Source organism: Thunnus albacares, chromosome 7 (assembly GCF_914725855.1).
Source record: "Thunnus albacares chromosome 7, fThuAlb1.1, whole genome shotgun sequence".
NCBI classification, from domain to species: Eukaryota; Metazoa; Chordata; class Actinopteri; order Scombriformes; family Scombridae; genus Thunnus; species Thunnus albacares.
Window position 1 is genome coordinate 12,025,577 of NC_058112.1, and position 12,283 is coordinate 12,037,859.

At 40.9% G+C, this 12,283-nt stretch overlaps 1 protein-coding gene across 1 annotated transcript in view; it reads right to left on the bottom strand.

The window, feature by feature from the left end:
• Positions 1–5,729, bottom strand: part of mrpl23 (mitochondrial ribosomal protein L23) — a 39,018-nt gene extending 33,289 nt beyond the window's left edge. The window contains exons 1-2 of the mRNA XM_044357277.1: positions 5,599–5,729; positions 4,169–4,291 (exon numbers count right to left, since the gene is read on the bottom strand). Coding sequence (XP_044213212.1) covers positions 4,169–4,291; positions 5,599–5,618 — 143 coding nt within the window. The 5' untranslated portion in view covers positions 5,619–5,729. The remainder of the gene's footprint in view (positions 1–4,168; positions 4,292–5,598) is intronic.
• Positions 5,730–12,283: the final 6,554 nt, after the last annotated feature.

Here is a 12,283-nt window from a genome sequence, read left to right on the forward strand (position 1 = left end):
TCGAGATACGCACACTCGCTATCTTAACCCTCCCATCTACACAGACAATACATACACAGAAGTTGCTCAATACTAAGTATCAAGATCATAATAGCAGACTTTGTTTAGAGGGAAAGCCATTGAGGAACCTGAGACTTAGGGAGAGAAAAGACAGTTGAGAAGTTGAGAATATAAGAGCAGCATGTGAAGGATTAGATTTATTGTTCGGGTTTTGGTCTGACAATAGAACAGAAATAGATCAAAGAACAGGTCAGCAGGAGTCACTAAACTCCTTACAGAAAGACAGTTCAGTAAAGACTCGACAGTTAGTTACACTCCTCGACCCGCTCACTAAATGACTTCCTATGACAATATACTGAGGTTAATTAGCGTGAAAAATGACCTGGTTTCCAACTTGAGCCATGTGTTTATGAAGTGGAGCAGGCGAACAGAACCAGGGTGATTACCATGATGATCATAACAATGTTTGATCCAATAGGTATTGTGCAGTTGTTGGAGTGGAAAGACCATGTGAGCTGCTGTGCAGCAGGGTCAGTTTGCTCAAGTCAGATTACAGTGAGAAACCACAGCATGGTCTGGTTTCATAGTTATTAAACAGAATAGTAGCATGAAATGTGACTGAGTAGTAGACCGAACACAACATTCAGCGTTGTGTTTCTTTCTTTGTGTGTGTCAGCGCTGGCCTCTAGCCATGCCAGCTGAGGCACAAGAGGTGTGTGTGTGGGTGGAAACCTAGAAATATGATGATGTTCCTTCTAGAGCAAAGAGGAAATACTAACATAGCACAAAAGGTTTGAGAACAATCAAAAAGACAAACAAATACTTCCCTCTAGCAGGTAGAAAAAGAACTACGAGAGAACGCAGCCCAGGTGTCTTAAACAACAATTGCCAAAGAGGGATTGGTTTTGGACGCGTTGCAAAGCGTTCGAGAAAAGCACAATAAACAGCAGAGTCCAGGGTGGGACAGAAGCAGAGGGAAAGACATGCACAGAAGATAGAAAGTGAGTAATACTGAGAATAAGCAAGAAAACTAGGAAAAAAGCAAAAACAAGACAGGCAACCGCGCATATCTAGCTCCCAGGTGCCTTTGAGACAAAGGCCACCTTGTGTTATTGCTCTGAGAACACCAACATTACTACTTCTCATTAACAGCTGCTCTGCACTACAACAGCTTATCAACACTAACACCGCCTACCCCAAGAGTCATAACTACAACAGCTTTCACTGCCGTAATGACTCAGACACATCAATAAGCTGGGAGTGGGAGTAATTTTTGGTTTGTGTCACTGTCTCTCCATGTGTGTCCATTTACTACATTGTGTACATGAAAAGTAAAAAAAAAAACAGTGTATTAAGCACACAGTGAGGCCCCAGCAGCATATCCATCAGCCATGCACCTCTCCCAGGCATCCAAGACTGCAAGAAAAAAAAAACCCTTACACACCCTTATAAACACACACGCACCCTGCACTTACCCACTTTTGTGCATATATACACAAGACACACACGAGACTCACAAACTGACTCACTCACACTGACAAGCGTGCACACAGACACACACACACAATTACATAAGCACCCTAGGAGTTTGGCAGAGAAGAAGCAAGAATCAGAGTGGGAGGCCAGGCACCTGGATGAACAGATTATGGTCTAAACCCCACCAGAGACACACAGATGATCTGCCTCAAACTTCAGTTTTTCTCCCCAGTGTGGGCTCTGGGCCTCTCATCGCCTGAGGAGCACTGCTAACCTCAGTGACCTTGGCTCGCGGAGGTAGTCAAAATCAGCTCATCACTACCGAGGGCTGACTGGTGAGAACCTCCTGGTGCGTTTTATGACATAATACCTATTGTCCAAACCAACCAATTTCACTAGTCGTAAGACAAAAAAACAACATATAGCAAGGGAGTGTGGGAAATTAGGAGGCAGTAAAGTGATGTTATATATAGCATACTCAAGTGGACACGGGTTTTGGAGAACAATCAAGAACATTTTGTTTCATTCATTGAGCAGATATTAATATTGGCTCCTGAATGTGAATAAAGTTTGATGTCTGGCAGTCTATAACATGGCTGAAACCTCCACTACGGTGCCAAAGAAGTACGATTTTGACTTCACCTCCTACCCCACTGCCAGTGTAAGCCTTTCACAAATCATCATTGCAACTAAGCTCTCTAAAGACCACCATAAGGCGCTAAGAACTGTTGGAGACTAAAGTCTTGTTCTGTTCTTGAGGTTGTCACACCACCTTGTGGCCAAGATGCACATAGCAGATTACTGGTCCAGCACAGACTGCTACAGCGCCAGTAAAAACGATTGCAGTAAAATGATTGCAGCTTAAAACGTGAAACATATGTTCATTATATAATAGGGCTGAATGACAGTAAAATATTAAAATACATGACACTAAAATATATATGGCTATGGTCTAACAATAGTAAAAAGCTAAAATATCTTTAATGCCAAATAAAATAACTGATTGTGTAGTCTTATACTAGTAAACGTGTTTTGCATTTGTGCTGATGTAAGGCTACCAATTCACAGTTGGAAGAATTCAAAGGCTTAAAACAATGAAGAGCTGCATTTCTGGGCAGTGGCAGTTTTAGAAAAATATATGTATAACAAAAAGAGATATTGCAACAAAGAAACTATTAATTAAATTGTACTTTAACTTTAAATTGCATCCGATCAGATTTTACATCTGTAATGCTTAATAATAACACGTTAGAAATGTCTGGTCTGAAAAACTGATGTTGACCATTAATGATAGAGGTCAGTAGATGCAGAGTTCACTTTTTAAAACTCTTCACACAGTTCTCTTTATCTACATGCAGCTCAGCACAACCAGAACTCTTGTACCACAACACTGACAACATTTGTCTCCTAATGAAAAAAAATAACTAGAAAAACACAATTTACCTACAAAAAAACCTTAAAACTGGTAACACTACAATATTGATCACCATTTTGATTTTGATAAACCAAGAATCGACAAAAATTGGCCCTTCTTTTCTGCATGGATTGTGCTACAGTATGTTACAGAAATAAATAAAATGCTGCAATATGCTTCAGTACGCTTTATTTTCCTAAAATATAGTGATTCCAGTAATGCAGTACAGAACAAATGTGTATATATTCACTATATTCATTCAACAATTTTCAATCACAGAAATCATTTACACTTCTCATCTGTAAAATCATTATTTTACTTCACTTGTGTTACAAAGACATTCACAATAGTAGGAAAGGCTTCTGGTTTTCAGTCTAATAACCATCCGGTCTTCATTTAGGTTTTCCCATTCATGGAAAAATGTACATCTATCTATCAACATCTATCATCTCTGTGTAGGTAGGTGTCAAAAGTGGGCATCAGTTTTTCATCTTTTCTGTAAAGAAATATTGCTAAACTTCGAGGGTCAGTTCCATTCAGCACAGAGACACATTAGCCACAGAGAGTATGTGGTGGCACTGTATGTAGTTCAATCCATCTACCTGAAGATGGTGTAATAATCTCGGGAAATGGATATATTGACCTACATACTGCCTACATCACATAAACTTTGACCTCTCAAAGCATCTGCACCCAAAAAAAATGAAATGACTGAAACATACATAATATCATTCAAACCCATTACAGCTCTCTCTATCCACTCAGTCTCTGTATGCTTTAAACATATTGTGAGCAGCTTTCTATTGCTGCTATTTTTACTGCTTGTCTCTATTTAGTATCATTGCAAATTGTATACCTTGAGGGTCTGGACTACAGGTTGGACAAAACAAGCAATGCGAGGACATCACATTGGCCTCTGGGAAATGTGATATATATTTTTTACTATTTTCCTGACATTTTACAGACAAAATGACTAACCAATGAATCAAAAAATTAGGAGACAAGGCATCCACCTGTAAGCTATTAAAAACAATGTTTTAAATGGCATGCATTGCCAACAAAAAGCACATTTGTGGTATTGCCACTACTGCCTGAAATTACTTCTAAACAGGAACCAGCTCTCAACTGTCATTCCCAATAGCAGTCCTTTTAATTGATATACTACATGCCCTGACCACTAATTGTCTGGGGTTAAATAACTGCAAGGTATTCAGCCTTTTGGTTTCCTCTAATGTGTCTCTAAATGACAACAGGGAAGATCTGTAAGCAGAGACTTACACCATCGGGATGCGAAACTGGACAGTGTCCGGAGGCTGCTCTTTTCCCGGCCTCACCAGAGTCAGGAACCAGTTGGGTCTGAAGATCCTCAGCTGAGGGTTCCCCAACTGGTAGAGAGGATATCTGAGAATAGGAAAAGAGGCAGACTCTCAAGATCTACAGTATCATTCCCATACATCCTGTTTCATTTCCTACAATCACACTAATAACTGCAAAGACATTATTTTTAAATGATGTGTTTGAAAAGAGAGCTGTTTAATGAAAAGCCACAGAATGTGACCACTGTTTGCTATATGCCATCCAAACCACACAAATCACACTCTGTGCTGTGCCTTGATATGACGCCTGCTCTTCCAGCTGTGTGGAAATATCTGGCTCTTTAGCTGCTTAATTCTCCACTATGTTCACCAGCTGGTTGCTATCTTTGTCGGTCTGCTGCTTGGTGCCGGGCAGGAAGTGTGCAGTGGGTTTATTAGAGCGTTTTCTCTGAAAACAACTGGAGCCTTGTGACATCTCTTACAGCTCACTTGAATGTATATGATGTTATGCTTGAAAATGTTTTGGTAATCATATGAAAGAGATTCAAAATCTTAAGAAAAAATGGCATTAAGTTTCTTTGAGGGCATCACAAAGGTGCTGGGTCACTCCTGGACAGTGGAGAAATAGCTAAACCTAGCTAAGGATATCTGATGTCTCTACTACAGCACTGAGGGTTGAGGGTTAAAGCCCCCTCTAAGTATATTTTACTGATAATACTTATGTACTTTTACTTAAATAGGATTTTTATACAGGACTTTAACTTAATGGAGTATTTTTACATTTCTGTATTGGTAGCTTTACTTAAGTAAAAGATCTGAATACTTCTTCCACCACTGTTTATCCCAAAGACTTTAAGATTTTGCAAAAGGGAACAGCCATTGACAACATACATACAGGTCGCAAACGCTTCTGGAAAATCTAATAACACTGAAATCAAACACGACTGAATTTGTTGTGACTGTATTGCTGTGAAGAACTATGACTTCCCAAACTGTTTTTCATTCATAAACCGCTGCACCGACCTGTTTGTCATGGTAACCTGCACGACACTGCTTGTTAACAGCAGGATGTTTTTAGCATACCTGGCTAATGCTGGCTACAGTCTTGCTGGGTAACGTTAGCGTTATTTGAGAGACACAGTGAGCACATAAATCAGAAATTAAAAAAAAAACGCTCCGACAATGTGTAATGTAATGTAAATAAAAACCGTGTGTGCTAATAGCTACATTCAGACATACAGCACATCACAACTGGAAGGACTGAGAGATGCTAACTTTAGCTGGGATGCTAACTGCTAGATGAGGTGATTAACGGAGGTTTAATCGGTAAATGAGTAGCCCTTGCGCTTGTTTACGCCTGAAATGGTAACATTTTTAAAAAATGGCACTTACAGTAGTCTTGTTACTGGCATCGCTGGTACTGCCTGTGGTGAAACATAAGCTGCCAGCTAGTTGTATTTGTAGTCTTTTCAAGGTTGTCAAATGCTACACGTGCAGGGATGTATTTCCGGGAACAATCCCACTGCGCAGGCGCACTGGATTACGTCTATGTCCTTGAAGAGAAGTTACAAGTTTGCAGCTTGGGAATGAATGGTCCTTAAGTTAAAATAAGGACTCAGTGTGCACTGTGTGTATATTATATCTGAGTTTTATTTATCTTAAATACAGAGAAAATATTGCTTGCTTGCACTACACCAGGTCAAGGAAGTATATGTTAAAAACATGTTTTCCATTTGGAACAGCTGTTATAATCTCCTCCTTGGATAACAACAAATAGAGCTCAGATTCTCTTTAAGAATGGGCTTCCATTTTGTGAATGTTATAGCTGCAAGAATTTTCTCAGGGCGCATACAAATGAGACAGCAGCAGAGGGAGACTTCATCCCATTACTATGTACCCATTACCAGACCCTGTGCCCCAATGTCTGACCTCACATCCACTACAATGTACCCCCAGCGGGGGTAAGAGTGATTGAAGGCCCCCTGAGTGGAACATGAGTCCCTGGCTCAGCTGGTTCAGACCTGGCAGGAAATGGACCACACTGACAGCCCACACTATACCAGGGAGGGAAGTTTCCATCAGTTAAGATGCCATGGAGTGTGTGTGTGTGTGTGTGTGGAGGGTGCTGGAGGGCAGTTAGGCATTTGATTATTATGCAGTCATAATGTTCACCAGTTGGCACAGGCATTTGTCACACTATATCAGAATGTCCTGTCATCCTGACAATTGACTTGTTTTTTGCCACAAGAAAAAGGAAACCATTTGCGTCATCATTTCATTGGCCGTTTATTTGTTGCTTTGGTCCATCTGACAACTGATATGAAAGTATAGATTCATAAAGGTCAGAACATAGCTATATTGTAATGTTTAGTTTGCACTGCCTGTTACACATAACTTAATTGGATTGTCCGATAAAATAAATTATCAAGTTAAACTGAATCCCATTAACTCTAAAACCCATGTTTTGCAGAGTATTTTGTTAGAGTACAAAGTGTAATGTGCAAGGTGTTCCATAATATTGTGTTGTCATTTATGCAAGGCAAGTGGTTTGTTGCTGGATGGGCACTGGTTCAAATCCTGGACCAGCCAAAACTCCTGTCCCTTTTTTATCATAATTATTGTCCCTGCTGCAGCTACTGTGAATGTGCGTACTTGTACTTGAGAGAGTGTGAAGCAGGGTAACATGAGAAAGTAGTGCGTGCCAGTTAGCCTAAACATATACGGTAAAAACATCTCATTTCTAATATTGCAAGTAATTAATGACCTTTCTGAGCTTACTGGGACAACTGAATGTGTTGGCAATCTAGGACACAAAAGAGTGAAGAAACCTTATAGAAATCTAAACTAATAAATCATTAACAATGTAAATAAATGCACTTAATAAGTGATGAATTTGCTACAGGGTCGGATGTGTGTGTGTGTGTGTGTGTGTGTGTGTGTGTGTGTGTGTGTGTGTGTGTGTGTGTGTGTGTGTGATTTCCACATTCTTATGCCCCCTATCTCTCCCTTGGCCTGAACTTGCTGTGGGTGCAGTAGCAGTAGCCGCACTCATTACCTCACTCAGGGTGCCAATGTTTAGCAAGGCTCCAGCCAATGCAGACCAGGCCAGGTCTTGGGGGAGTGGAGGGGGCCAGCAACATGAACCAGTGCAACCTTCAGCCAAAGGTCCGGTCTCACACTCTTGTCCAACTCTGCCATTTATAGACGCGATTCAAGCCTGTTTGTTAATGCACACAGTTGGGATCTTTGATGGAAAACAAAATGTAATTATATTATCTAATTTTACTGGTTGCTTTAATAAGACAAACCTAATTAATGAGGTTTTATTACTTTTCAAATGACCAGGGCAAAACCCTGTGAGAGCTCTGCTGCTCTCACAGGCTTTTTAAAATTTGCTCTTTGTTACTTTTTTTTTTCTTCTTTTGCTTATGGTTCAGTTTTTCAGAAGTCAATTTCTTGTGAACGGCTTGGCCACTAAATGGCCTGGCCTTTATAGCTACAGTACTTCATATGTGCCATGTACTCACACACATGGAAGCATGCACACACATGGAAGCATGCACACACAAAAAAGCCTCCCACACGCGTGGGCCTATGCAAGCCTGCACACACATGCATGTCATCTATACCCTCCTTAGGTAGTCAGGTACAGTAATTATGAGTTCTGTCATCAATCAGTCATTATTAATTGTAAGTCAGACATTCAGCAATGTCCACAGTATATTTACAACTAAATGAGACTTACACTACTTTGTGTGTGTGTGTGTGTGTGAGAGAGAGAGAGAGAGAGAGAAAGAAAGAGAGAGAGAGAGATAGAGAGAGAGAGAGAGAGAGAGAGAGAGAGAGAGAGAACTGGAATGAAGGTTCAGGTCTGGGGCAGTGGAAAGTGGGTGTTTGTGCGACAGGACAAAGAGGGAGAAAGTAAGGCAGGAGGAGGGAGTGCTCTAACAGCAGAGGTGGATAGACGGAAACAGTTCGGTCTACAGTGGGATTGTCCCGCCAAGAGCAGGCACTGGGGCCGCATGGAAACTTTCCCCCTTCAGCTCTCAGCAGCCGGGGAGAAGTTGTCGGTATTGAATATCCTAGAGAAGAAAAAAGGGAAACAGTAAATTGAAGATCCAGACAAGAAGATGGAAAAGTTTGTCAGCTGAAGTGAATAGTTTTGCATATAACAGGACCTACTGTTTTACTGTTTCCCTCTGAAGCCACTTAACCATTGCATGAAGAATGGAGCATCCTGATTGTAAATAGTTGGTAAAAAGATTAAGATGCAATAATGACCACTTAGTGACAACTTTTTACATTTACACTTACATACCAACAGTAGTTGCAGCACCTGGCCTGACTGCATATAGAGGGACAGATAAGTGGATGAGAAACAGGAACATGACTAAAAACACAAGCAGCAACAAAATGTGAGAACTTGGAGTCCAGGGCGATTCAGCAGTGGCCTGTCGAAGGCTGATACAGTAGGCTTGAACTACAGTATGTTATGTGTGTTATGTACCGCAGTGAGGGATGAGGAAGAACTGTGTCGAGGGAGTCAATTATCATTTTTGGCAGTAGTTGTTTATAAAACCATTCTCATCCCCTGTTGACAATCTGTAGCAGATGTTTCATAGACTGGAGCCCTCAGTGGCTTGTTATCTATCAGGGGTCATTGAGCAAGTCAGTTGATCCATACTCACATTTTTAGCCACACTAGCAGCGTGGCTACATGGACTGCAAAGTCTGGTCCAGACTGAAATATCTCAACAATAATTGGATAGATTGCCATGAAATTTAGTGCAGACATTCATGGTGCCCAGAGGATGTATCCTAATGACTTTGGGGATCTCCGACTTTTCATTTAGCACCATCATCAGGTCAAAAATTTAATTTGTCCAATACTTTGGTTCATGACCAAATACCTGCAAAAAATAATCACATTCCCATCAGCCTCAGCTGTACTTTGTGCTTAGTGCTAATTAGAAAATATTAGCATTCTAACACACTAAGATGGTGAATATGGTAAACAAAACCTGCAACACACCAGCATGGTAGTATTGTCATTGTGTGCGTGCATGTGGACTTTAGTATTTAGCTCAGAGTTGGGTTCAAGTACAGCCTCACAGAGCTGTTAACATGAGTGCACACTCTTAGTCTTGTTAGATAATTGTGATTGAGATTTCCAAATGGACTCATCAGCACTTGATAAATACAGAACCATAAATTCAACCATACTTAATAGAGATCATGCTGATGCTGAGAAAAAGACTAAAAAATCTTAGAAGACCTATTGTGTTAAAACAGTATTACAGGCATGTTTTAAGTATCTACACTTTTGAGAGGAAAACATATTTTCCAAAATATTTGGTCCATGAGATTTGAAGCATCTGAGCGACTGGTGAGAGAGGGTTCAAGATTTCCTCTGCAAGTTGTTTTAATTACAACTTTGGATTTCTATAGCCTGAATGAAGCAGCAAGTCCACTTGACACACAGAACATAAACCATTAGCCCCTCCACCACACACCTAATTAAATTCTTGCCCCCTTGCCATCAACACTAAATGTGTGGTCAGAGGTAGTGGCCAGTTCAGGTCAGATTCCTCTGTTTTTTCATGTCCCATGTTCACACTCTCGGAGGGCGCGGGTGCATGCCACGCAGCAGTCCTCTGCCTATTAATAGCTGCAAGGGATGGAGTTGGGGGCAATGTGGATGGCGTGTAAATTTAGACCCTCCCCCTTGGATGTTCCGTTGATGTCATAAGCTTGACCTCTGACCCAGGAGCCTGGCTGCCTCAAGGCCCATGCTGAACTTGAATTTCAGGGGTTCGAATGCCGACATGCACACACAAACATACACACACTTATTTATCTATTGCAATTGAACATGCAAACACATGCACTTATAAGATGCAACATCTGAAATACGTTGAGGCAAAGAGTTATATATATACTGTGCTGTGTATGAATGCATGTGTGTGGGGGGGGGGAGAGGAGGGTATGACTTAAGCCACTTTCAGGGACACAAACCAGACTTAAGACCGGTTGACTGGGGTCAGCTTGTGTAATTGGGGACAAAAGTCGTGTCCTCAATTGATAAAATGCTGATTTTTGGGTCAGTGGTTAGGGTTAGGATTACGATTAGGGTTAGAGTAAGTCTCCAGGAAATGAATGTAAGTCTATGTAAATACCCCAAAGTGACCCCAAAAGTGACTTAGGTAAACCTGTGTGTGTGTGTGTGTGTGTGTGTGTGTGTGTGTGTGTGTGTGTGTGTGTGTGTGCATGCGTGTGTGTGTGTGCGTGCGTGTGTGCATGTGTGTGTGTGCGTGCGCGCGTTCGTGTGTGCGTGCGTGTGTGTGTGTGTGTGTGTGTGTGTGTGTGTGTGTGCGTGCGTGTGCGTGAGTCACAGAAGATGCTGAGCAGTCTGTACATTCATTCAGCATGAGAAAGCTCAGACCATCACATGACAACAACTGACACACTAACCGACTGTGAAGCGTCTTTGTCTTTCATACTTAGATAGGAGCACTGTTTGTGCCCTGCAAGAATCAAAGTACATACTGAATCATCTGTCTCACTCCAACCTGAAAATTTGGCACAAAATCATCACAAAGCCACACACAATCAAATGTTGATTTGCAGAGATTTTGAACTCCTCTGCAGTTGGAGTGGGGTGATTAGGTAGAGTGCCCACACAGGTTCCCACAGCCTTATCCAGTGTCCTTGCCTCTGCCAGAGTTATGTGATGGATCGGGGGGGCTGACATGCATAAACGGGGAGAGGGGCAACCGATCTTCAAGGTATGTCAGCCGACACCCTTAGAATATCTGGTGCACTGCACTGTGGAAGACCTTAACCTACAAACATAACAACATTGTCAAAGCCATGATTCCTTCTGTCTTATTTTTGGGTCCAATATAGTTGCTGTTGGATACCAATAGAGCCATGACCATGTTACAGTAAGAACTGTGTTGAAATAAATGGATAGTGACACTGAATCAAAATGAGTGAACAGGAGCAGTGTACAGTTTAGGTTTCAGAAAGTTATGACAAAGGAAACGCTTCTGTGAGAGCTAAGAGTTGAGCATTAGTTTGAATTGTACATCCACATACTGCACAAACACATTGACTCAGCACACATATTTATTGTCGGTGTGTGTCAAACAGTAGCTCAGCTATACTATGTTGACATTATAACTCCAGACACAATGGATGTTGACAGTCCAAATGCCAACAAATGCCACCTTCAACCAATCACACCTCCACCCGCTCCGCTTGAGGCGCTCATAAACAACATTCCTGCCCATGGATGTCTTTTGCACACCACATGAGCAACACAGCAAAACTTGCACACAATCTATAATGCATTTTCATATTTCACAAAACACCCTCAATCCACTGCAGATTAAGCACATGTACTTAAAATAGTAAAACTAAATGTTTGGGCTCTACACAAATACAATAAAAACAATAAACAAGAACACAAGACAAAGATGGAAAATGTGTCTGTCGGTAATGAAATTTAGGATACTGTATGCCCTGTGTGTATGGGGGGGGGGACTAAAGTAATGCTTTACATCAAAGCTACTCTACCTCATTTCCAATGTATTGCAACGCTCTTTTTTTAAAGAAAAATTTAGGATAAAACAAACCCTCATTATTTGCATATCAAGGTGTCCTGAAAAATTAAAAACTGAGTCTCAGTCTTTCAATGCTGTGAGAAAATGTTTTTGGTGCTTGTGTCAGAATTTTTTAGAGTCCAGTGTCCCAACTTGTAAAAAGCAGAATAAAAAGAAAAAGCACTAGTTGCAAGAAAATAACTCTACAAAAAGCCCATCTGTATTTGAAAGAAAATTTTCAGCTATTTCAGCTAAAATTGGATCAGACCCGAATGGGTGGATGTTGTTTGGAAAGTTGACCACCAAGTAATGTGTCATTCATTCAATCCATTGGTCTATTTTAGTGTCTTATGACATGTAATACCTCCATAAAGAACAAATGCTTGGTTGGCAATTGGGCACGTGGATTTTTTCTTTTTCATATGTAGCTTTTGAATGGATTATTCTAGACATTGATACACAAATGAACTTGA